Here is a 25547-nt window from a genome sequence, read left to right as displayed (position 1 = left end):
TTTGTCTTAAATGTGGCTTGGAACACCTCCTGGAGAGTGCCAAATTTAATCAATAGTAATCAGAATTGAAAAATATTTAAAAAATAAATTGGTAATATATGCATAAAATAATTGTTTTCTTTTACATGCAGTGCCAGATATTGTAGGTTTTCTGCTACTGATAGATACAAGTATGGTAGCAATGAGAGTTCACTTCAGCAGCAAAGAAGCTGTTCAAGTCTGAAAGCAATCCTCTCCTTCTGACATGTTGGCACCATCATAGAGGAAAATGTCACGGTCAATATAAGCACATTTACTGACAGTTAGGTTTTTTCCTGTGTTCCTGAAAACTGTTTGAAACTTGGATTTTATCGAAAACAGAAACACTGGCCACTCAGAATGATAAAACAATAGTTTATAGCTTAGTCATTTTCCAGTTATAAAGCAATACTTTCATAAAAATAAACAATGCATACAGGAACAAGCCAAAACAATTACTCAGAGAAATTGTTGCATACTTGCTGTCCTTGCTTCCTGATTTAAAACAACTGTCTCCAGTAGGAACTGGACAAAAAACAGCGAGTTTTGTTTCATTAAGTAGCTGCTTGCTGATCATTATGAGATAAAATTTAGTCCAAAACTGCAATTGATATTGTCTAGGTACTTTCTAAGTTCCTGAAGTACCTATTACAGGAAGAACAGGAACATAGATTAAAATAACGTTCATGTATTTCGCTCATTTACAGACCGAACATTTCCCAAGTGGATAAAGAGTTTTCGTCCTTTCTAGAGAAAGTAAAACCCTATGTTAAAGCACAAGCGCATCTATTAGTAAAGGTCATGTTGATTATTTTATTTGTGGGGGCTTGTTAATTATTTCTGGAGGGCTTTTTCCCCATACTGTGAGTATTTTAGTATCCGTATGACTATTCTGTTGTAACTCAGTAAGGAAAATAATTTAACAATACTTTCAAGCAGGAACAGGTTGCAAGTATAAATTTTCAAAACTCAGAGATTCAAGAGGTAAGGTGTCAATAAATCTGCTACCTTGGCAGTCTTGCACATTCCAGGTAATGTGCTCAGATGTTTCACTGTTAAAGGTAGTTTTTAGATTGTTCCCTGCTCTTTTAAACTCACGTAAGTACTAAGACAGATGAAGAGCTTTTGCTCTATCATTCCAAGAAGATTCCTTCTGGTTCCTGTTCTGAGAGAAGATGATTTCATTGCTATGTCTCACAGTGAGTGGGACATGGACTGCACCCCATCTGTGCTCAGACAGTTCAGAGACTGGAATACAAAAGTCTTTCAGACTCTTCTGCTTGTAAGAGCACCTGGAAGCCTTGTGTAAGTTCTTCCATCTGGAGCAGTTACCTAGTGGTTCATTCTCCAGCTCAGGAATTGCCATGTGTTGCAGCCTCACTCTTTCCAAGCTCTGGTATTTTTGCTAGACTGCAGCAGATGAGACTGATGGCAGAGCAGAGCTGAGGGATGCCTCTTCTGCCCGAGTGTGTGGCTTGAAGCTCTCTTTGTGTACAGAATATAGGAAACTTAACCAGGTCCAAAAGCTCTGACTTGGTTGTGTCTGTCATGTAATGGAGCAAGTTTTTCTGGCACCTCAGCACTCTCACTCTTTCACTGGAACTGCCAGCACACTTGAAGTTAGATGATTTCTGTAGGGCTTTACTGAATCATGGTATTTATCAGGACTGTCACTACGTAACTGTCAAGCTTTCTATGTGCCTGAAAAATTCCACTCTTTAGATGGATGAGAGTATGATGTCGTCATAATTGCATTTTTATGTTAATGCTTGCTATAAAATAATTTTGGATTAAATGATGTGTTCCTTTCCTGTTGGCAGAATATAATTTGTCTTAAATGGCAGCAGACTGTTGTATCTGTTTTCTTGAAAGTTAAATATTTTGATTCACACTTACAATTTATTGATTTTACGTTGTTACCAAATGGCATACCCAAATCAGCTCAGAATGCCATGGTTCAAAATTCTGTCATTCATATGATAAAGTTATTTTCATGTAATCCACTCTGTGAAAGGGAGTGGCAAGGAGAGTGGAAGAGCTAGAAAGAGAGGGTATATGCATTTCAGGAGGTAGTAGGTTTGAAAGCAATTCTAATTTTTATTATCTCTGTATGTTCTTGAGGCAATATTGCTTCTGTACTATTAAAGAATAATAAATCCCAAATGGGAAGGCTGTTTGTTATCATCTTGCCCTGCATTTGTTTGGAAATACTCACTGGGAAAAAAAATCTTGATCCTCATTGTGCAAACATTCTGTGTATGTAGTCCAAAGGAATTTGTGAGCACAAATTCAGTGTAAGGCAAGGCTTCTCAGCTTGGACAGAACACCTTATACAGAATTACATTCACCAAAGCCAGAGTTGTGCTAGTTTCATGAGGTCATCTCTTCAACCCTCTCTGTTTCTATGCTGCTGACACTTTTGACACCCTTATTTGCTGCCCTCACATCTGCTACAGCTAGTGCTGTAAGAGCTTAGTGTAGGTCAGAAGAAACCTTTTGGGTCTGTGTGTGATAAAAATGAGAGAGGTGGCTTACAAGACAAATTACCGGTGTGTAAACTCACCAAATCCTTCCACTAATGCTAGTGTCTACAAAAAAAAAAAAGATTTGAATGTAAAAGACTATCCAATATTCACAGTACCCTGGCATATCTTATAAGGCGCATCGAAGAATTCCTGAATATTGTAAAAGTGAGATTAATATGATATTCTCTATTGACTTTGTCCTCTGCTGTTGTGTGCATCTTATTGAATTTTAAAAGCTCTTAAGTTACAAACAAGTGACTGTATCTCACATAGCCATGTCTCTGCAATACATGAACGTGTTTTTCTTATTTCTTCCTTTTTGTTTCTTTTTATCCAACCAGGAAAATGGGGGGTTTTCCCCACCAAAGGGCTGTATTTAAATAAAAGAACTGCTTACAGTGCGTAAGAATGGTATTGCTTTGTGCATGTGTACATATAAACATGCATATACATGATTCAGCCTACCATCCTATTTTCCTAGTGTGTATTTTGGTTCAGCCTTGCTCTCTGGCATGTGGTACAATGGTACCTTCCTCCTGGCATAGAAAAGACACTCGTTACATTTTGAGCAGCAGAAAATAGTGGCACATCATGAAGCAGTAGCATCTGGTATATTCAGTCTTTAACAGCACACACCAAAGGAATGCTGTCTGCTGCTAATATATCTGATAGCCTTTAATGTTTTATAGGTTTTCCTGGTGTACAGTGTTGCTGCCTTTCACTTTCTCTGACTGTACTGCCCAGTTGTCACATGTCCTTGTATCATAGAATTGTCAAGATTGGAAGAGACCTTTAAGATCATCAAGTCCAACCATCCACCCACCACTACCACTGTGACCACTAAATCACATCACCCAGCACCAGATCCTGATGCCTCTTATGTACCTCCAGGGATGGTGACTCCACCACACTCCTGGGCAACCTATTCCAATTCCTGATCATCCTAACAATGAAAAAAAAGATTTCTGATACCTAATCTGAGTCACCCCAGTCTCAGCTTTAGGCCGTTTCCTCTTGTCCTCTGTAGGAACAGTAGAAGAGGCCAGTCCCCACCTCACTGCAGTCTCCTTTCAGGCAGTTGTAGGGAGTGATGAGGTTCTCCCTGGGCCTCCTCTTGAGACCAAATGATCCCAGGTCCCTCACCCATTCTTGTAAGACAGGTTTTCTAGATCTTTCTTGAGCCTTGTTGCCCTTCTCTGGACATGCTCCAGTGCCTCAATCTCCTTTCTGAAGTGACAAGCCCGGAACTAAAAGCAGTACTCAAGGTGTGGCCTCACCAGTGCCTAGTACAGAGGGACAGTCACTACACTGGTCCTGCTGGCCACAGTATTCTTGATGCAGGCCAAGGTGCCATTGGCCTTCTTGGCCACCTGGGCACACGCTGGCTCATACTGAGCTGGCTGTCCACCAGCATCCCCTCCTTCACAAAGGTAGATACATACACAGTGATTTCATTTTTCTGTGCAGTGTACATTTCCCAGGAATTTCTGTTTGTTAACTGTCTCATCCTTTGATTACAGGTATTTTCCTCATGGTTGTTTTAAGTACCTTTGGGTTTTGAGGGTAAAAGGAGCCCAAAACTCTCTGAAGTAGTCGAAGGTGTGTAGGTGGGTATAGATTATCTTCTGAGGAGCCTCTTAACCTTCTTGTTGGTGGGAATAGAACTTCCTACTAGTGAAATACAAAGTCTTTTACACCAGTGATACGGGATACATTTATTCTCCCACTCGAAGCTAATGTTGGTGGACAGTTAATTGTTTGAGCAGGTAAGAGTAGTTGGCTTAGGCATTCCTTTGTACATATCTGTCTGGACCAAAAGCAGCGGCAGCTGCAAGAAGCCTGCAGGCTGAGTTTCTAAGGAAGTCACAGAACAACTTTGCTCTGAATCCCAGTGAGATATAAGAAAACCTGTTTGTTTTAGGGGAATTCATTCCTGTACACAACTGTAGCATGCCGCAGTAGGGTGGTCTGTGGCTTGTCTAGTTGTAATTTAAATTTTCGAAGCTGGATTACTGTGACTGCACTGGGCATAGCTGCATGAAATTCCACTAAAAGTGAGACAAAATCGATTTAAATACTTAAAGACGGGGGTTGGATTAGGTTTCTTCAAATCCATATCTCTTCAGGTTAAGTTTTGTACATTTTCTCCCTACTTTGTTAATTCCATTGTGTGGATTGTACTGCTACAACTTGTTTTGCAAAGAAAATTTATACTTGGCAAAGAGTTGTCATACACAGAACTCTTAATTTCTAGATGGTTTAATGTCAAACAGTTATTTAAATAAAAATATAAACAAAGCCATGGAAGAATGCAATTAAATGGCAGAAGTGATTTTTAAGAAACCCAGAAGACAGAGCTCTAGCCTTTGAGATTTCCTGGCCTTTACTTTGCAGGATCTGAAAAGCAAGCTTTCCTATCTGTGTCTCAGCACTTTTATGTTGTCTTTCCAAGGTAAAGGGAGTTGGATGCAGGCCTGAGTTAAGATCTGATGGGAATAGTGTTCTGTACCTTAAATTACAATCAGATGTATTTTACTTCAGATTAAGTTTTCAGCCTAAAATTGGTAAGAAGCCTAATTATTTGACTAGGTTACTATTTACATAGACCGGTGTAGAGCAATCTGTCATTCATCCAGAGCTGGCAACACGTTACCCTTGAAAGATTTTTATTGTGTGTTTGGAACAGTTTTTTTTAAAAATCCATCTCTCTGTTCATTAAATAAAAAACTACTAGATGGTAGAGATTGCTATGGAGATGAGAAGTTATATAAACTTTCATTTTAATTCTTCAGAATGTAAAATTAACAGAGAAGCTTGGATATTTGCAGGCTTCCAGTCGTTCAGGGTACTTATGAGCTTCACTACATGCATAGGATTCTTATGCCCTTTGGACTTTGTCAAGTAGCAAATTGTGCCCAGATTTTGAAATCAACCATGTATTTTTTATACTGGAGAGTGTGGAGTAAGGAGAAATAAATAGATATACTCTCAAAGTAGTCTTTAATCTGTAGACTTTCATTATTTTTTTCCATTGAGTAGAATGCCTAAAATGATCCAATAACTGAAGTATGCAGGATGAAAATATAGATATTCTGTGATTCAAAGGCATAATCATATGGATAAAAACTGGGAAATAAGACTGTTTCACTATTACACCTTTTTGGAGTGTCATGGTGGTGATGTTATCTGTAGGACTGAGACGTTTCATTTGTCAGACCCTCCTCAAAGTTGTTTCTCATTGTACCTTAGACATTATCTCTGGCCTTAAATTTTGCACTTGCTGCTCATGCTTGAAAATTGCTGTTATTCACTGAGTTTAGGGAACAGTTAGTAAAATAAGTTTTAGAATTACAAAAACAAAACATGCAAAATTTGTTTAATTAGCGCAGTCTAAGCCTTTGTTTAATTAGTAGATTAATGAAGCTGTAGGGGATCTTTACATGGCTCCTGGAACACGTGTGGTTGGGGTAACCATCTGCAATGCTAAATTCAAATTGGCAGCCTTGTTCTTCATAGAGTCTAAATCAGCATTCACAATTTAGTAGACAAGTAGTGATTTGTGGAAGTTGATACTTTAATGTTGATGTTCTGAGTAAAGAAAAGTACTTCTGGGAGAGGGGGGCAAATAAAATACTTGTGTGGAAACATGAAAACCCCTAGGTTTTCTTCTGCAAAACAGTAGCAAGTGCTACAAAGTCAGCATATTCAAGTCCTTTATTGTAAACAAGGTACTAATGTTTAAGGTAGGAGATCTCATTAGTCTCCTAGCTGTGTATAGAGCCATCATACTGGACTTCAGAATTAAGCAGCACAGTCTGATTGACTCTAGTACTATAAAGTAGCATGTAGAATTATTATACATCACGTTTTAAAATATGAACATTAGTCTCAGCTGCCATGGGATAGTGTACTCCATGGAATGCAGATGTAGGGAGTTATATTTCATTTTGAAAGGCTGTGATTCTAGGCATATGCAGATGCTTTGTCACCTCTTTAATACCTTAATGGAAAGGCAGTATTTCCCAGAAGTTTTTATCTGTGCATGTGTATGACAAATGTGGGTTGGGAGAGACTTTACAGAAATAGCATGCTTCATGTGGTACCTAATACAAAATTAGTAACATACATTGATTTGTTTTGATGCTTGCAGGGATTCTTCCTGACAGTGTCACCAGAAGCAGTATTAAAAGTGGCTGCTCAGGCTTCTGCCAACAACAAGATCTTCAGCTTGAATCTTTCTGCACCATTTATAAGCCAATTCTACAAAGAGCCTATGATGAAAGTCATGCCTTATGTGGATGTTCTTTTTGGAAATGAAACGGTGAGTCTTAAGAAAATAATGGAAGTATTTGTATCTCTTGCACTTAAGTGTTTGTGTCTCAGAGCCTGCTTCCCCAGGACATAGCCTCAAGCTGGGCCCGGGGAGGATCAGGTTGGATATCAGGAAGAATTTCTTCACTGATAGGGTTGTCAAGCATTGAAATTAACTGCCCAGGGAGGTGGTGGACTCACCATCCCTGGAGGTGTTCAAGAAAAGAGTGGTTGTGGCACTTAGTGCTGCAGGTCTAGTTGATGGGGTTATGATCAGTCAAAGGTTAGACTTGATGGTCTTGAAGGTCTTTTACAACCTTGATGATTTTGTGATTCATGGTGCTCCTTTTTCTTTAGAGGGAATCTGACCATGTGAGGTGTCACTAGAATGCTAAATCTGTGGTCACTGGACTGGGATATTTCAGTAGATGCCAAAGATGTCACTTGACCTGTTAGAGGTTTACAACTTGCTCATTCTGGTAGGAAATAACCAGCACATTGGTGCTTTGTAATAACTGTCCATGTGCATAATGTCCTCACCCTGAATTTAACTCTGCTGGAAGAAAACATATAAAGGGCTACCACTGAGCTTCTGTAACTTGATTCTGTACCCATAGTGCTGCTATCAATAGCATTTTCTGTGATGAAGATGTCTCTCTGGGGAGAAGTGGGAGGAGAAAACTAAGAAATAGAGGGTTGGTTTAAAAGGTTCTCATTGATTTTATGGTAGATGTTCTGGCAGTCCATCAAAGGAAGGCTTATCTTTGCTATATAAGTTGGCAAACGGATTGCATGAAATTCTGCCTGGAAGTCCATATTAATAGACCAAATTAATTCAGATTTCACTCATCATAGTGCTAGCACTTTTTGATTTTTTTTTTCACTTTAAATAGTGTTCTTAAGTATTTATTAGTTTCTCAGCAGGAAAAGGTTGAAAAAAGCTTTGAAATCTGTGACACACCTAAATGAAATGTGGGTTTGTCACTCGCGATAACTACATGAGTACAGGAAAATGATGGAAAAGCAACTTACTCCTGTCAGTGGTTATTCCTGATTGTGACACAGGGACTGGCACCAACACAAGTCAGTTTTTAAGCTATTGTCCGCATGTCCACATAGGGGCTAGCATTGATATAAGAGTTTAAAAAAATTAAAAATACTTACTTTTAAACCAAAGGAAATTGCAGTGTTTTTAAATGCAGTGGGCTAAGGGAAACCTTTTTAACTAAAGTTAACTATACAGAAAAAACATTTTTTAGACATGTTCTTGCTATTTCCAGCTGTTACTTTTGTACATCTTTCTTGATACAGTCCTCACAAAAATGGTACTGAATATTTTTATTTAATAGTAGTATAATCTCGACACAAAAGTCCTGTGAGATTTCACAAATTGAGTAATACCAAATCGAGTCAATTTTGGAGTAGAAGAGCTTCACAGAGACTTCTGGGATTAAAACCTCTGGGTCTTTTATAGAACTATTTCTCCACTGACCTATTAGGATAATTCAGATCACAGTGGTTCATTAGGTGCTATTTTTCATAGGTTGTTACTTTCTGTATATTTGTGTATTTTATAAGCAGTAGCCCATGATACCGGTGACACTCCCATTTCAGAAATTTTATTCAAACTGTGTTAATTTCCTGTGTCATTTCAGCTTGTTATGGTATTATTCACCTGCTGTCAAAAAATACTGTGTGGTGCTCTTGTATTTGTTGAAGTTGAAAGACTCCCTACATTTTCTGTATATAATTTCTGAAGCATTTTAGTGTCTTTCAGGGTAAAAGATACTATTTAAACTGAAGTAATCATCCTTAAACTTGGCGATGCAATATATATAAATACTTCTGAGTACCAGCTTCTTTGTTACTTACACTAATCATGAAACCCTGGTCATTGTTTAGTCTCTGCTTGCTGCTACATAAGCTGGCTACTGCTGCTTAGGAGTTGTCGAAATGCTGCTTGCAGTGGTTTATTCTCTTTCTGTGTGACTTGGAACCATGCTTTTGGCATGATGTACTTCTAGTTTTGAGTAGCTTCTGTGTCTTCTCATCGTCAGCATTCCTACTCTCTGCATATGGTTTTTGATAAAAAGTAGTTGCAAAACTTAAAAGCTCAGTCTGATATATTCTGCCTTCTAGTAGCATCTGCCCTTGGTTTTGGTGCTTTTTCTTTCCTCCCATATTAATTTCTGTCACATTCAGGATTTTTTTGTGTGTTTTTATCTTGATGGGTCATGAACCACTTCAGCTAGCCAACACCAAATTTTTGTCCATTTAGTGTGATTTTCACTTGCTTTTTGCTACATTTTCCATCAGTGTAAGTGCATAAGTTAGCAAATAAACAAGGCATACTAAGTGGTGTGGTTGTTACTTCATTAGTACAAACAATACTCTTAGACACAATTTTATTCTTCCCTATATTTATCTTCACATTATAGTCCAATAAAATTCTATTGTTAAGCACTGAGCTGTTTTATTTTTTGAGTAATACAAAAACATCCAAGTGCAGCAAAATTCCAAATTGCTGCCATTCCTAAACTAAAAACAATTGGCAAAGTGATTTTAAATTACATCTTCTACTTAAAAATTTACATCTGAATGGAGATTGGTTATTTCAAGTTTCAGCCAGATGGTAATTAAAATGGGCAAGTTATAAACCTCTTAGAATAAATATTCTAGTTTTGAATGTAAATGCCAGCATACCCTTAACTGCAGTTTACATACTGAATGCTGTGGTAACAACTCAGTATATGTATCAATTTCAGCATTAACTCAGTGACCACTGGTGTTTTGATAATTTATTTGAATCTCATTTATAACCTACCTAAACATCTTGTCTTGAGTTTTTTATATTTATTAATGGTACTTTGTATAATAAATTTAATACAGAAATTCAGAAAAGGAATAATGATATGGTCATTGCAGCTAACCAAGTAGGGCCATTCCGCAGTCATTATCTAGCAATACATGACTGAAGAACTTGATTATTGTCATTGCTTTTAATTTTTATTAAATTAAGGTTTTTTTAATAGTGTCATTTTGCAAATGGTTCTTAGCAGTAATACCTTCCAAGCTACCATAATCACTGGATAATTAACCTGCCAGGATTAAGCACACTCTACTTTGCCTCAGGATGCTTAACTCTCAAATAAGGTCAATTATCTCCTGATGATAACTGCTTTGTCACAAGTTGCTGCTTAATTCAGCGGTAAAAGCTCACCTTAGAATACGTATTTTACAACTCAAAGTAACTTTCTGTAACAGAATGGTCAAAAGAGTGAAAGCTTTTACACAGAGTTGTAGAAAGTTTCTTGACAGCAATTATTCTAGGCAAGTAAAGGAGACTAAATTTATATGTACCTCTTTCCATTTTCCCGGTTAGGGCTAAATTTTGATGTGCCTGAAATACTTGACCTGTCGAAGTCAATAATGGGCACAGGAATGTGAATTCAATTTCCAGTGTCCCCAAAAGTTGTGGGTTACAATGGCATCTCCTCAGGGAAGGAACTACCTTTGGGGGAATGGTCTGTGTGTTTTTGCAGGTGCAGCTGGATAGCAGTTTCTTAAGAACTTAAGGGACGCTCTAAGGCTTTCACATGATTGATCTTTGCATATGGCACCAGTTCATGACTTGAAGGAATATTTGTTGATATTGATGTGATAAAGATCTTCTGGGTTCTCTTGCTATGTGTAGGCAGGGCATCACTGAAAAATTTTAGAGTTTAGAAACTTTGGAGTTACGGACACATTTTGCTCCTCCATCTAGTGCTTTACAAAAAAACCCCTAAGACAATGATATAACTTGTAGTATTCAGTGTACAGCGATCAGTAGAAGTTGAGGAGGTTATGTGGAAGAGAAATTGTGAATTTTTTTAAAGTACCAAATAATAAAGAAAACTAAGATAACAATTAATTTTAGAAAATTTATCCTCTTCCTCTCTAGTGTAAAGAGCTGTTACTTCTAAACACCCAGTCTCTGAACAAATTAATTACAGGATTATAATCTGAAGTTTTGCAAAAACAGAGCATCTGTGAGCTCATTGGGAATTTGCTGCTGGTGTGACAGCAAATGTGCTGAAAAGAAAGCAGGTTGTGTGCAAGACTTGTACATTTTAAGAAGCAATGACAATAGTTTTAGTGGTGGTTCTGGAGTTAGAAATCTTGAGCTTTAAAGAGATGAGTCCCTTTGAATGGAATAAGATATCAAATGGGTCCTGTCATCATTTCCTCTTCGCAATTATACTGGAATGGTACATTGTGCCTCCTTTATTTAAAATATTTCCAAGTGAGGTATCAAATACTAACAGAAAGATCCCTACAAATGCAGGTGGTTTGGACAACAACCTTTAATACCCTTTTTAAGCCCTTATAAAAGCAAGTCTCTTCAATGACATAGAAAACTCTCTTTAATGGCAAGGTAATACAGTAAATATAAAACTGAGGGTTTGGTGGGATTTTGGCGAGATTAGCATGCTTCTGATTTCTAACTTGCAGGCAGTCTGTAGTTTTGTGCTTTTATTTTAACTGAAGCAGTGAAAGGAAATACTGCTAAGTTTTCTGGCATGAACTGTGTTCCGCACACTAGTATTTATACCTAAATGACAGTTTCCAAACAAATTTGTCTATTCCATCGCTGTAAACTCTCAGTCCACATAGCTTGATGTATTACATTAAGATACGACACTGAGAACAACCTTCAGTTCCACCTGCAAATTTCCTCTGCTGCATTATCACCTGGGATCATATTGATACCTGGAGGCTCAGGAATCTGCCCACAACCTGCAAGAATCTTGAATGAGACATAATCACTTTTGTAAGATAAATGAGCCTCATGGTGATTCTTTTCAAACTAGTATGTATTCATAATGGCATAACTGAATTAATCTGAATTTAGGCAGTACAATTCCTACTGTTTCTAGACTTAGTAGATAGCTTTCCACAGCCACGAGTGTCCTTTCACACTGGCAAGTTGTCTGATTTTGAGGAAACAATTAAGAAGTAGGAGTCAGGAGAAAATCAGGTGGCAGATGTAATTTGATGTGTGGAAGAAGGGAAATACAGCTTGACTTTCACTAAATAATGAAAGGGAGACCAACATTTCAGTCTGTTCTTCAGGATCAGATGGGACCAAGAAGTAAGGAACATGGCAAAGGATGGCTGGTCATGCCATAAATATCATTAAGTTGATGTTTCTATTTGAAGTGCTTTCAAGTAAGCATTTAAAATTATTTTTGAATGCTTGAAATTATTATTGTAAAGCAAATAATAGATGGTATTTGAAACTGAGTATCTTCAAGAGGCTAGTACTGCTAACTTGTATGTATGTTATGTAAAGAGCCCTTAAGAAATGTTTTCTTTTTATCTTACTGGACCTGGTCTGTATTGAGAGGTTGTTTTCAGTCAGTGATTGGTTGTAAGCTACCATCCTTTAGCTTCTTCATTTCCATTCACTTGGAATTAAACTTTCAGAAACATGAATCATCTTAAATGACATTAAGTTGGGTGCTAGTGTATTGCATTTCAGTTTATATACTGGTATTTTCTCTTTCATTGTGTTCTCAGAAGTTCTCAGATACTTGCCCCACAGGTGAGGGTAATTATCTTCAGTTCCTGGGCTGGGTGAGAGACTGAGGTTTGCACAGTTCCCTACAGGGAGTCTGTGGTTCAGTTAAAAATCATAGTCAGGTACTCTGACCCAGTTTATTAAATACACATGGGAAAAAATTTTGTAAGGAGACATCTTCCTTTCTATTTTAACAGGTAGAGGTTTTTAAGGTCAGCTGCTGCTGGTGTTTGCTTTTCTAAACTGCAGTAAACAGATAGTATTTCTTTTTATAAATCCTACATTTAAGATTTCTGCAAAGTCTTTGGAGGGAGCCTGGGAATTAAAAATTGTAATTCCGAATGGAGGAAAAATAAATACTATTTTTCTTTGATGTCTTTGTAGAGTTTTAATGCCTATTTCCTGTCGTAGGTGTTGTGTTTTCAATTATAGGACAGCTATGGTGTTGTAATATGCTCCTTAATTCATAGAATTAACTTTCTCAGTAGTGAAATATCTAATAAATTGTAGCCATCTGAAAAATGAGAGGGTTTCTAGCACAAGGGACGTTGATAATGTCAGTGGCATGTTGTAAAGATGTGCTGTGGGAAGGATGCTGAAACAGCCCAAGGCTATTTCAGCTGCAGACACTGAATCTGCTGCTTCTTCTCTCCTCTCTTTTTTTTTTCCCCTTTTTTTCCCTCCCATGTGAACTGCAGTGGCTCTCTAAGATAAAATGCTTTTAAATCATTTCCCAACCTTGCAGCCGTTTTTGATAAAAGCCCTGTTATCTGAAATGATATGAATCACTGTGGAGTTAACCATACCTTTTACAACAACATATTTTGTTGTGATTCATTCTGTCTCAATTAATCATCTTATTTATCTACATTGTCTCAGCTGCTGCAGTGAAATTCATGAGTAATAAGCAAGTAATTATTTTAGTATAGTTTACCTAGTACATTATGAATGAAAGGAAAATTGAGAGCCAAGTATTTAAATTTATATTTAGTGCTGCTTTCAGCTAATGTCTAGCTATTTAAGCAATTTAGGAACCCTATCTCAAAAAATGTCTTTCTTGTTTCCTGTTATGGAAAACAAGCAGGTATTTAGAAGCAAAGCTTATACTTTCCAACAGACTTCACTTCTTAAAACTAAAAATATTTTCTGGTAGGCTCTCAGAATGCTTAGGGATATTTATCCTTCCTTATGCTATGCAGTGTTGAGATACTTTAAAGACTGTGAATACTGGAGAGTGTTGCAGCACAAGACAGAACATGTCCTGTCAGAGAGGAAGGCAGATTCCACCGTATTTCAGCAGCTTGTGTTTTACTGACGATGATTGATAACCCTTTTCACTTTGTAGCACTTCCCAGAGCATCTCATAACACTTCATAAACATTAAAGCTCAGAATAAACCAATAAGGTAGGTGTGTAGTCTTGACTGTTTTACAGGTGGGCAATTGAAAGGTTATTTGCACAAGGTCATACAGCAAGAGCAGAGTCAGGAACAAGCAAAATTGAGTTCTAACTTTTTTCTTCAGTTAAGTGTCCTGAAATGTTGTCAGCTGCTGAATATATTTTGGACAAAACTCACCTGTCTGGAGGAAAAGACCTGCAGAACCTGGCTTTCAGTTTTCAGTGCAATATGAACATATGTCTCTGAAAGCCTTTTAAAGGTGAACTACATATGCCTTTTAATAATCAGATCACTAGGGCAAAAAATGTATAATATATAATATCTAATATATAATTTAAGAACTGCAAAAATAAGAGTATTAATAAAATTGAGTTACACAGTTGTTACAAACAAGAAGAATAGAGGCAGAAATGTTCACGAAAACTTCATTAAATCAGTGTAAATTCAGAACTTTTAAATTTCACAGAGATATTTGCAGATAACACTGTAGGTGAAAAATATGTTACAGTAAAGCTTTGTTTCCCAATCCAGCTAAGGTTAATTCAGTGCCTCCACATTTCAAGCCCTGTTTGGGGCAGATGTAGCCAGTTTCTGATTCAGTGTATTGTTAGGTTCTGCTAAAGCCTCTTACGCCAACACATGCTGGGTATTCTCCCCCTGTCACAGAAAGTCCTTACAGTGGATTGTAAGGCTGCAGTGCCATGTTATCCCCATGGATAGCATCTAAGTGTGAGCTGATGCAGACCTCTCTCACCTGCCCTCATCACATGATGTCATCTGCTCCCTTTACTCAGATTTAGCGATTTTACATCCATAGCAGGAGTGAGTTCTGGGGATCAGACTGCTGTTAATCACTGAGCTGGTCCAGCTTTCTCAAGCAACACAATCGCTAGATCTGATTAGATGAGAGGGTAATGCATGGTGGTACAAACGACTTTGGAAGAGAAAGCCTGATAACCTCTCTGTTTCATCAGATATAAGCAGCCAATCTGTAAAGGTCTCCCAGGCAATTCGGCAAAGAAACACAGTCATTGACTGACTTAAATGTTATTGTGCATGGATAAGTTGTATATTAGCTGTGACTGTTCTTGGACAGAAGTTTTTATAAAAAAGAGACAGGTTTTACCTGAAAAGTATGTATTGATGCTTCCTGTGCTTATAAATTTGAGTCTGAACAAAGGGTTCTTGAAAGGGGAGAAAAGGGAAGGATAGTAATGGAGACAGTAGTAAGTCCATGGTGATGTTCAAAATCTTGAAAACATGGTTTGGGGATTTTGGAATAGAATTGGCAATATCTTTATTATGTTAACCTATTTTTCTGTACTAGTACATAGCACTAGTTTTTCAAAACTGCAGTTTCAGCCTTGTTCTTTTTCTCATGTTATCTTTCTCTGTCAACACCTTCCTTCACTCTGTTTATATAGCTCATATAATATTTTTATTCCCTCAAGAGAATTTCACATCTCATTATAAATCTATTAGCTATTTTCATTTTTCTGGCTTTCTTCAACGAAGAGCAAAAATAGGCATTTGAACCCTCTCTTCTTTCCAATTAGCTATATAATCTTCTGTTACCAGGATTCCTACTGTACATTTTTATAAGAATAAATTTAATCCACTGATGTTTCCTTAAGAGTATTGAAAAGTTGCTACGTATAAGTAAATTAATGCCTTCGTGCACTGACATACACATTGAGGGTATTTAGAAGGGACTTAGGCTAAACTATTGTGGAATAAAACCTGTATTTTATTTTTGAATTAAAATGTAGAGTTAAGAAAATGACATTAAATGGAAAGCTAATCATACACTGTATTATGAAACATATGCAGTGGGGCATAACTATATGTAAGGGTTGCAAAAATATTTTGCTAATTTTTAAATTTTTTTCAGAGTTTTCCTCAAAGAAGGAAATAAGCTTGTAAAAGAAGTAGAAAAAAAATATGATTGCAGCATACCTAAATTATTTGAAAGCTAGATAAAAGCATCCATGGTATTCCCAAAGGCATTAATTGATCTCTAAAACCTTGCCTTATTTATAAACTTGAGCCACCCCATTTATAACAGCCTTTGGGTGATAACTCCGCAGCCACATCAAAGTGTCTCCTTAAGCTATGGTTTCGGGTTTAGTGGTCATATTATGACTTACAATACCATTTGTTTAAGTACTGACCTCCCAGGGAAGCAATGTGGAGAAATTGCTTTGCTCTCTTAAGTTTTTGTTCTAAGTTAACAGAACTTATCCCTCCTAGTCATTACATTTGATTTTTTTTTTTAGTTCTCCAGAGAAATGATCCATTAAACCTGTACTTTAGTAAAACTAATGCTAATCCATATGTGATAAGTAACATTGTCAAAGTGTTGCTCATTAAGTCCTTGGACCCTTCTTGGACTCCTCATGTTCTGTGTCAAAACCAGCAACATATGCAATCACGTTAGGGAAACAAGCATCCACGAGTCAGTTTGCTTTCCATGCTGAAGTGGTTACCAGGTGCAGGAGCTTCCCTCTAAAGGACAGAATTGTAGCAGTCTAATGACTGGGACAGCAGATATTTTGAAATGCATAAACCTGTCTATTTGTTGGTTACATCTCTAGCTGTGTAGAGGGGAGCCCCTCCTCTGAACTTTAAATCCTACGAACAGTTGTGTCCATCATCACCCATCATATTCACTTTATGTTATTTGAAGGCTGTAATTTCACAAGTAGAAAGTTTCTTTCTCCACCCACAGCTAAGGAGAAGGACTTCCTCTCCACCCTTACAAAGGAACTGGCCATCAACATCTGCTTCTGGTCTCAGCCTTTGAGCTAGGCCAGAGCTGGGCTGGGCTTTGAATAAACAAAAACCTTTAGCACTGGAGAAACTCATGTGAAGGCAATGGCAAAGTGGTACACATTCCAGTTGCTTCTCTTTCTCTGTGGCTGTCCTTGTGAAGGATTCTATTTTTGAAAATCTGAGAGACCAAGCTATGGACAGTATTTTTGATCCCTGGCAGGTAAGCGGCCTCACAGAATTAGGTTCTCTTTAGGATCTCTTTTAATAAAGTGTGTTTCTGGTCTGGAATTCCTCTGAGAGACCAGGGCATGTTTATCTTGTCTGTCAGATTGTTGACCTCTCCAGGTTGTGCAACACACTTTTTTAAATAAAAGAAGAACTGGAATTTTCATGAGAAATGGGGCTGTAGCCATAAAATGTGTTGTTGGGGCAGTCCTCTCTTTCCCTGCAACTGGAAAAATACCTGAAATTTCATGGAATTGCAGCTATCCTTTACCATCAGTTTATCCAGTTTTTCTTAACTTTTTTTGAAGTGTGGATGGGCAGTCAGATGGTCTTAACACACAATATTTGCTATATGTGTTATTTTGGAGCAGCTATGATTAACATGTCTTTTCCCCCTTATTGGAAATTCTACTAGAGCAGGAGAGATACATCTGTGAGTGGTCTTGGATACATACCAGTTTCAGATAAATGGATCAGTCAATTTAAATTCTGCATATATAGTTACCAAACACTATGCATTTGATTTGAACATCAAAGTAAATGCCAGATTTGGATGGAGCTGCATCTTGGTATATGTGAATTACAGTAATGAGTCAAACTACTGAATCTCACTGCTCAAAAAAGAACACTCATCATCTGGAACCGAATTCCTTTCTTCTAGAATCTAAACTCATGAAAAGAACTGAAGAAGTAAATAGCCTTATGCTGCCAGTTGTAACCCGTCTCTGAGGAAGCGTTACCTGAGGGAGTGGGTGGACACAGGAGCATACTGAAGTGTAGAATGGTGGGAGGTGGACCCATTATGTAGACCCCATGAAAACCCTAAGCTTCAGGAGTCCATATTAACTCTACTTGCAATGAGTTTCTTTGATACTTCAAACAAGAACTCTGTGTCCCAGGATGACTGGTTATGTATATATTTGAGGTAGAACAAGCTAAAATCAAGATCAGTGTTAAGTGTGCTAACATCATCTTCGGCATTCTTGGGATAATTTTTAAGTTTGCAAGGAAGTAACAACATAACTTGTCCCAAAGTTACCTTTTCATTTATGGTAAAGATACCGAGTATTTTAGGGGATATTGTAACAGACTTTAGTCAAGCCATACCAATTCATTTTGTACCTCTTCCATTGGAGTTGGGTGTTTTAGGAACTTAAATGTCAATTATCACTTTTTAACCATGCTTCACCTCTGCTATTCTTTAACAACAGTTTCTCTTTATTGTTGCTTGACTTGGCAAAATGCACTGTGTAAAATATTGCAACATAAATTAACAGAAGTTAGTTACTTTGGAGGGCATTTGCGTAGATTTAGTGAGAAGAGAGTAGGTAATAGATTATTGAGCAATGTTATGAGACCAGGAAAATGCTTAATTCAGGAGTAAGCTATACAGACATTCTGTCTTGCGGATGTTGTTAAAGATAACAACTTTTAGAACAGTGTCTCATGTAATGAAACACAAAGCAAACCCCCTAATTTTCCTATTTTAGAAGCTTGTACATTCAATGATATTATAATGATTTTGAGTGTTAGGTGGATGGAGAGAATTGGATAACTTATATAATATGTAGAAAGGTTCCAAATGATTTTTTAAAATTAGAATTGAAAAATGTTTTCAGTGCTACTACTTTTTCATTTTTAATAAGATCTTCTGCAATAAATCCTTGTTCAGGATTATGAGTTTAAAAAATTATTCTTCATGTAGATAAAATTCACAAAAGGAGATTTGAAATATACCCAATTCATCCTGAAAACTATTTGAAATGTGACTAATTTTGTCTCTGCTAAGCTAACCAAACCCTGTTACTAATTTAAATCAACATCAGAGTGAGTTGCAATGCTTACCTTTTCATAACATTTCCTTAACTTCTTCTTTTTTCCTGTATATTTCTTGCAATTCATTTTTCTGGAATCAAGCACATCATACCCAGCCACAGCCTGGGGTGCAAATTTTGTACAACTCTGCAGTGTTTTCCTATTTCAATTCCACATTTTCAAACACTTGTGTGGATCTTATGTTGCCTGTCTCAGCTATGAGGAAAGTATAACAAGGTCTTTGGTAGTCTTATTGGTGAGTACTGAGTTACTGCTGTCTCCCAAGAGCCAACTTCTGTTCTCTGAACTACCCCAAGTACCCATCTTGCTGTGATAAACCAACCTGTGAAAACCTTTTCCGTGTTCCTGCTCCCAATAAGCTCTGCAAATATGAAATGTCTCCTTCCTATTATACTGGCTAGAGCCATAAGGCATGCAGTGCTCAGGCCTGCATCAGTGCCCTTGATCCGTGGCTGACTGCAAATGGAAGATTGACAGTGTCATCCAGGGGAGATGCCCAGCTTGCCAGCATGGCACACACAACTTATTGCCTGCCTGTGAAGGCCTCCAGGATATTAAGCCTTAGAGAGGAGTTTGCCATTTATCAGTAAGCCATCACGAGATAACCTTAGAAGATTTCTAAAACATTTTCCCCTGAGCCTCATACAACTTCCTGACTTTGCAGAGAAAGGCCCATGAAAAATTGTATCAATAAAATCTTTACATTCTCTAAAATCTGAAACATATAATATACAGGCCAGATGATGGGTTGGCGTGTAAAAATGGGGTTCGTGGATCCTTTGCTAAGGCATCTTGCATTACTATCTTGCAAACTGACTATCATCATGTGTTCTTTTTTTCTTGCCTATCTCCTATCCTTATTATTACAGCAATTAACTGTATAGGTGATGTTTGGAGTTCTATACACTGTGCAAAACAGAGAGGCATGTCTTGTCCTGGGAAACTTACATTTTAAACAGAGATAACAAACAAAAGACTGGAGAAGTAATGACCAGAGAGATGTGAAATGTCATAGCAGTGATGATGCACTTGTTCAATGCCATTACAAAATGTAGCTGAGGTTTTTTCTCCATCATCTCATATATCAATTTCTAAAAGAAATGCAGTGAATGGAAAAGAAAAGAAGTAATTATGGTCTGTGCTAAGGCTAGATATACAGGTCCCTTCACTATGGTTTTTTTAGGAATTCTTTTCCATGTGTTTTTTTTTGTTTGCTTTCAGTCTTAAATGTCATGCAGGATTAAAGCAGTTCATGATCAGTTAAAATTTCAAATATTTAAGACAGCAGTATTTAAGATTAACTGTTTTCCATTTACTGACTGTTACTTGGAACCAAAAGAATCTTGTATTTTTGTAAGCATAGTAAGCTACACTGTTTTTCTTTAAACTTTAGGGTATGAATTATATTCCTATAATGACAGCTGCAGGGTGGAATGTTTTAACACACTGGAGTGAGATATATCTTGGACACATTCTTGGTACCTTAAGTTCAACATGCTCCATATGGTGCCACTGAGCCAGTGATTTTGAAGAAAACAGTTAAAGACTGCTGAAACAGCGTAAAATACAAATTAGTCTTTGCTATATAAGTAAAAAAATTCACTGTCAATCTTTTCAGCTTTTTGCATGAATACTTCCAGCAACTTTTAGTAGTAGTCCCCATGTTTTAAAACAACTGTTGAATTCTAGCAGAACAGAGTGAAAGCTTGTGGGCTAAGAATACATTAACTGAATTATGCCTAACTCTTACGCAAGGGAGCAAAGAGAAAGGAGATTGGGCTTCCCTGCATTTCCACATTAGTTTTTAATGTGATGGCAGGGATTGTGTGATGCAAGACTTGTGAGAAATAGGTGGCTCTTTGTTAACTTGGTCCTGTCAGCACAAGAGCACCATGAAGGAGCTGTGTGTCAGGGAGGTGTCTCAGTCCTGCTGTTGAATACTAATGATAAAACTACAGAATAACTATTGTTATTACTAAATATTTTGGTGTTTGGAGAAGTAAATTAGCTGGGAATTATGTTTTCAGAACATTGGACTTTTTTCATATATTTTCATTCATTTCATATATCAAGGCAAGCAGGAGTTAATGTATGAGTAACTTGCTTGTCTTTTATCTTAATGTAGTTGAATTTTTTTCGTTATCAGCCTAACCCTGGGTTTTCTGAGTTTATATTCAAGCTGTGGATTTCAAAATTCTTACAGCATACTTGCGGTTCTTAATACTGAAGTTATCCGTTCATCCTGGATTATTGTTATTGTAATTATTATTATTAATAGTATTGTTGTTGTTATCATCATCATCATCATTATGGCTTTTTAAAAGCACAGTACACGGACTCCAAATAAAAGACTAAGGATTACATATCAATGCAAAAATTTTATTCTTCTCAATTAGTACCAACCTTAAATTGTTTTTTATTGGTGTTGAGTCATAAGAGCAGGTTTCCAAATGTAACAGAGCATAAGACAAACGGCCACAGTGCACCAGTCTGTTAACCTATACTTGTGTACCTTCTCTATCAGCAGAACAGCACAATGATGTGAGAGCACTACTGGTGAATGAAGCCTTTGAGGAGGTGCTTTGCAGCTATATTAATGTGAAGTTGTACATTACAGCCTGAGCTGATCTAGGAATTTACTGCTGGAGGAAGATGGAGATTTTGCTCCCTGTTGTCCCTTTTTAGACTTGTAGCTTCTGTCTCAGGTTCTCTCTGTACAGTGTAGCTAAGGCAGCAGAGACATGGGGGATATTTTAAAGAAAGGAGGATGTGGCCACATGATTTCTTTTGATTAGGGTTGTAATTAATTAGAGATGTTCCATCTAAAAGTATGAAACCAAACAACTGTCCTTGAGCTTCTTTCTCAGCTAAATTGTTGGAGTCTATAAAATCATGAGGTAAGGACTGATAGGTAACTACCATTTTAGTGATCCCATGTTAGAGCTACCTGCACTGCTGTTGTCCCTCTACATATAATTAGGTAAAATAACCGTGAATAGTTTTTGTAAATTTCTGTCTTCAAATATAGCCCGAATGTCAAATTTCAAATGATAATTACTTCTGACATGTGGGAACCCCTCGGGGATACAGCCAATGAGTATCTTTGGTAAAGGACCTAGTTGTCAAAGGATTCATAAATAAAGTTCTTGTACACTCAGAAAGTGTATTCGAAGCATGTAAGGTTTGGATACAGTATATGTCATAGCAAACAGAGTGAAAAGTGAAAGAGTGCTTTAAGTGAAAAACAGAACTTAATATTGGCATTAGAGAGATGACCAGAACATCAATGATACATTAAAGTGGATGGTTTCTCATCATACATAAAATTAGTAGCTTTTCTCTTTTTTTCTTGCAGCAGTGAGATTCTCTAGTTTAAAAGGGTGTCTGTTGATGTTTGTCCAGTCACTGGGCATATTTTGGTATATGTTCTGTAAAAGATGTACTCAGCTGTACTTCTGTCATCATTGATAACTGTGTAGGTCTTCCAGTCTCCATGGCCATCCTAATCCATTTGATATGATGATGTAATGCAGCTGTCATAGAACACTATTCCCTTTGTTTCAGAAGCATAAGACTTCCAAGCCATACATGTAATCTAAGCCAAGGAAATGATCCCAAGGGATCCACTTGACCTATCAGTGCCTGCCATCATTCTGTGCCATGGGTAGACCGGTCCCTTGCTCAGCAGAATTAGAGTCCTGCTCTAAATTGGAAGACAACTGTGCTTCCTTTCTCTGAGTATCAGTTCATTGTCACTATGTATGAGAAGCTTGTGTTAAGCTACGTGTCAAGCTTGCACTTCACTGTTCCAAAGCAAGTTTGTGTATGAAAGACATAACAGTGGTGTTATATTGCTCTGCTGGGACAAAAGGAGGACCTCTTTAGGTCAAACATTCTTTATGTTGAAGAGCAGAGCACAAAAGGGGACCAAAACCTTTTCTTGCACAATGCTTCTATTTGCTGAAGGAGGCAGAGTCCAGCCTGTCCTTTTTTAATTCCACATCTCAGCCATTGGTGGATTATTTGAGGAGAGGAGGAAATAAAGGATAAGGGGAAGACTTGAGAAGATCCAGTGGAGCTCTCTTCCTGAAAATGGTTCTGTATTTCCCAGTGATGTAGAAATTGCCTTAGCACTTTAAACCTGCAACAGTTCAGTCTTGCCTGAGTGCAAACCTGGAAGTGGTTTTCTTTATTCAGGCCAGAAGCCTGTTCATACTTTGCTACTTACAGGCCAATAAATTACTTCTTCAAAAAGTTCCTATTTTGATAAATTGATGTGCTTGTGTGTTTGCACTATATTATGTACGAGGAGCCTTGTCATCTTATTGAAATAATAGGACATTGAGAGATACCAAGTATTTATGGCTAGATTTAACGATTTTAAAGGAAGGAAATTATTGCAGCCCCAGGGCAACAGTAACTTATACAGTGACAACTTATACATGTTTTATGTACCTATTTACTTCAATGTTCACTACAAAAGTATAGTTACCATAGCAATGACCATGCCACCAGACTTCTTTGCTAGTTTTGAAATACAAAATACCCAAATGCCACCTGAACTGTGATTGTTTTCTGCACAAGTACTGAAAGTAGAAGTTGAGAGCACCACACGCTTTTCTAAACAAACAGCAGCACACTGATTTACAGAACGTTTTATGTTGCAAATAGTTCTTGGGTTGTTAGCATCCATGGTACTGTAAATCCTTTGTCACTAAGCTGCAAGAAAAGCTTCACAGGCTCCTATCAGAAGAGACTCCACTAGTATATACTTAACCTGTAGTCTTCTGTGGAATATTGGTACTTGCCTGCAATATTTCAAGAAAATAATGTGGTATTCAGGAAGACACTTTCTCTGGTTTTAAGTGTTAACTCATAAGTAAGACTATCCTTTGGCTATTTACAGGTTGTTAGTATTACATAAAATAGCGTCACAGAAAGTGGTGTGATTTTTACCTGCTGCTTCTTTTCCTTTAGAAATGGCAAATTTATTAAGAATTTAGGCAGTAGCTTCTATACCTTGGCATGCAGCTCACTAACCAGTAGAATTGAGAAGCCTGGTACTAGATTTCCCAAGTCAGCATTAACCACTGGGGCAGTGGTGGATTACCTCGATTTGGCTCGTGAGCAAGTAAAAGGTGAAAACTCTTACCACAAAAGCAGACCACACCTTTTTATAGCTACGGTTTCTCATGTGTAGGCAATGTGAGCTAACCTGAATTCTTATAACAATTATGAATATGGATACTTGAAGAAAAGCAGTTTGCAGAATTGCAGACTTAATCCACCATTTCAGTCATTCTCTTTTAATAAAGACTTGTCTGCACAGAAGCATTAATCTGAACTGAGATAGTGCATCATTTTAAGCACAACAGCTTTAACTGAGATTTGTATTGTGTTCACTTGTGGACAATCTGATGCTAGAACAGGAGTAGTTTTTTCTTGTTTAGCTAAAGAGAAGCATGGCACATGAACTACTGAGCAAACGTGAACACTTGGAGCCAGCCTTTAGCAATTCCATGTAAAACTGTGAAAGTAAAATTGATCTACATTCATGTAATGGTTGATCTTGCCTTCCTCGCATTGTGTAGTGTCAGAATTCTTCTTACAAAGAAGGAATCTCACTTTGCTGGTTAGAGAAGTGGACATGGTGCTGTTAGGTATTACATTTATCTGTAGGAGTTGTAGGGAAGAGTGAGGAAATTACTTCAGCTAAGAAGTTTGATCCAACCTCCCTAAGTCCTTGAACTGGACATGTAGACCAGGTTGTTCAGATTCCAGCTTTCTGGAACAGTGCTGTTGTTTAGACTCTTTGATCTGATCAGAGGCCCCCAAACAAAAATGAGTCTTAAATTAGAAAGAAGGAAACTTTTTTTACACAGCTTCAATATTGACTGAAAATTATGTAAAAAGATCCCAAAAAAGCGTCTTTCATTTTATTGTAATTCTTAACCATTAATAAGTAATTCCATCTGCTTCAATTTGTATTTGGATTCTTTCCGTTCTCCTGTATTTCTTTCTCAGAAAAAACCCCTCAGCGTTTTCATGTTTGTGTAGGCAGCAAGTGGAATTTACAAATAATCCTTGAAGTGCATAGGTGTATTCTTCAACCAGTGAACTGACCCAGGACAGGCAACATGCAAAACTAGATGATTCAATTTGCTGGTGCTTCAAGAGTACCTTCAGCTGTGTGACTCTGCATGAATTACCAGCTCAGGTAGTTCTGAGACCTCTGTGATGCTCCACTGCCAGCTATAAACATGCCCAGAGACTTGCATTGTGCCTGATTCTTGCAGAGACATACAGCCACTAGTCCCTATCTAATTTACCAGGTAGCTTTCAGCAGTGACCTATCCATGGGGAAGGTAAGCTCTGGCAACTCAATGGACTATGACCACCCATAGCTGCTAATGAGCAGGGGTGGGGGGAAACTTTGTCCAGAAATATCCTTGTCCCCACAGCTGATAGGCTGTGTGATAGATTAGGTCGCTCTGTCTATGTCACCTCTTTTACCACATACTGCTTTCATGGTCAGAAGTGTGTTTGTTCCAGCTGTGATGTTAAAAAGTGTAACTCTGTTTACATCTAACGATGATAGTCTGGCCAGAGCATTATTTATCATTACTGGCAAATACACTAGTACAGACTGAAGCACATGCATCTGCTGTATGGTTGAAGGTATAACTTACACTCATTGTTGTTGACGCTGCAACAGGCTTAGGAATAAATCTGCCTTATTTTCTGGGTGAAAGCTGTGTTTCTCCTGCTAAAATCTGACATCTAATTCTTGTTCTGTAGCTAGCCAAGTATTATATTTCTTCTCTGTTCTCTTGCTGGTGCAGCCACCTGGTGTGGGGTGGATTCCATGTGTGTGATGCTCACACACATGCTGCTCTGC

The 25547-nt window shown here is 37.6% G+C and overlaps 1 protein-coding gene across 2 annotated transcripts in view; it reads left to right on the top strand.

The window, feature by feature from the left end:
- The window catches only part of ADK (adenosine kinase), a 272472-nt gene that overhangs the window by 186088 nt on the left and 60837 nt on the right, over positions 1 to 25547 (top strand). For both annotated transcript variants that reach the window (XM_082286036.1, XM_082286037.1), the window contains exon 7: positions 6694 to 6864. In XM_082286036.1, coding sequence (XP_082142162.1) covers positions 6694 to 6864 — 171 coding nt within the window. The remainder of the gene's footprint in view (positions 1 to 6693; positions 6865 to 25547) is intronic.

Source organism: Coloeus monedula (assembly GCF_965178545.1).
Source record: "Coloeus monedula genome assembly, chromosome: 8".
Classification (NCBI taxonomy): Eukaryota; Metazoa; Chordata; class Aves; order Passeriformes; family Corvidae; genus Coloeus; species Coloeus monedula.
This window is presented reverse-complemented; position numbering and strand designations above follow the sequence as displayed.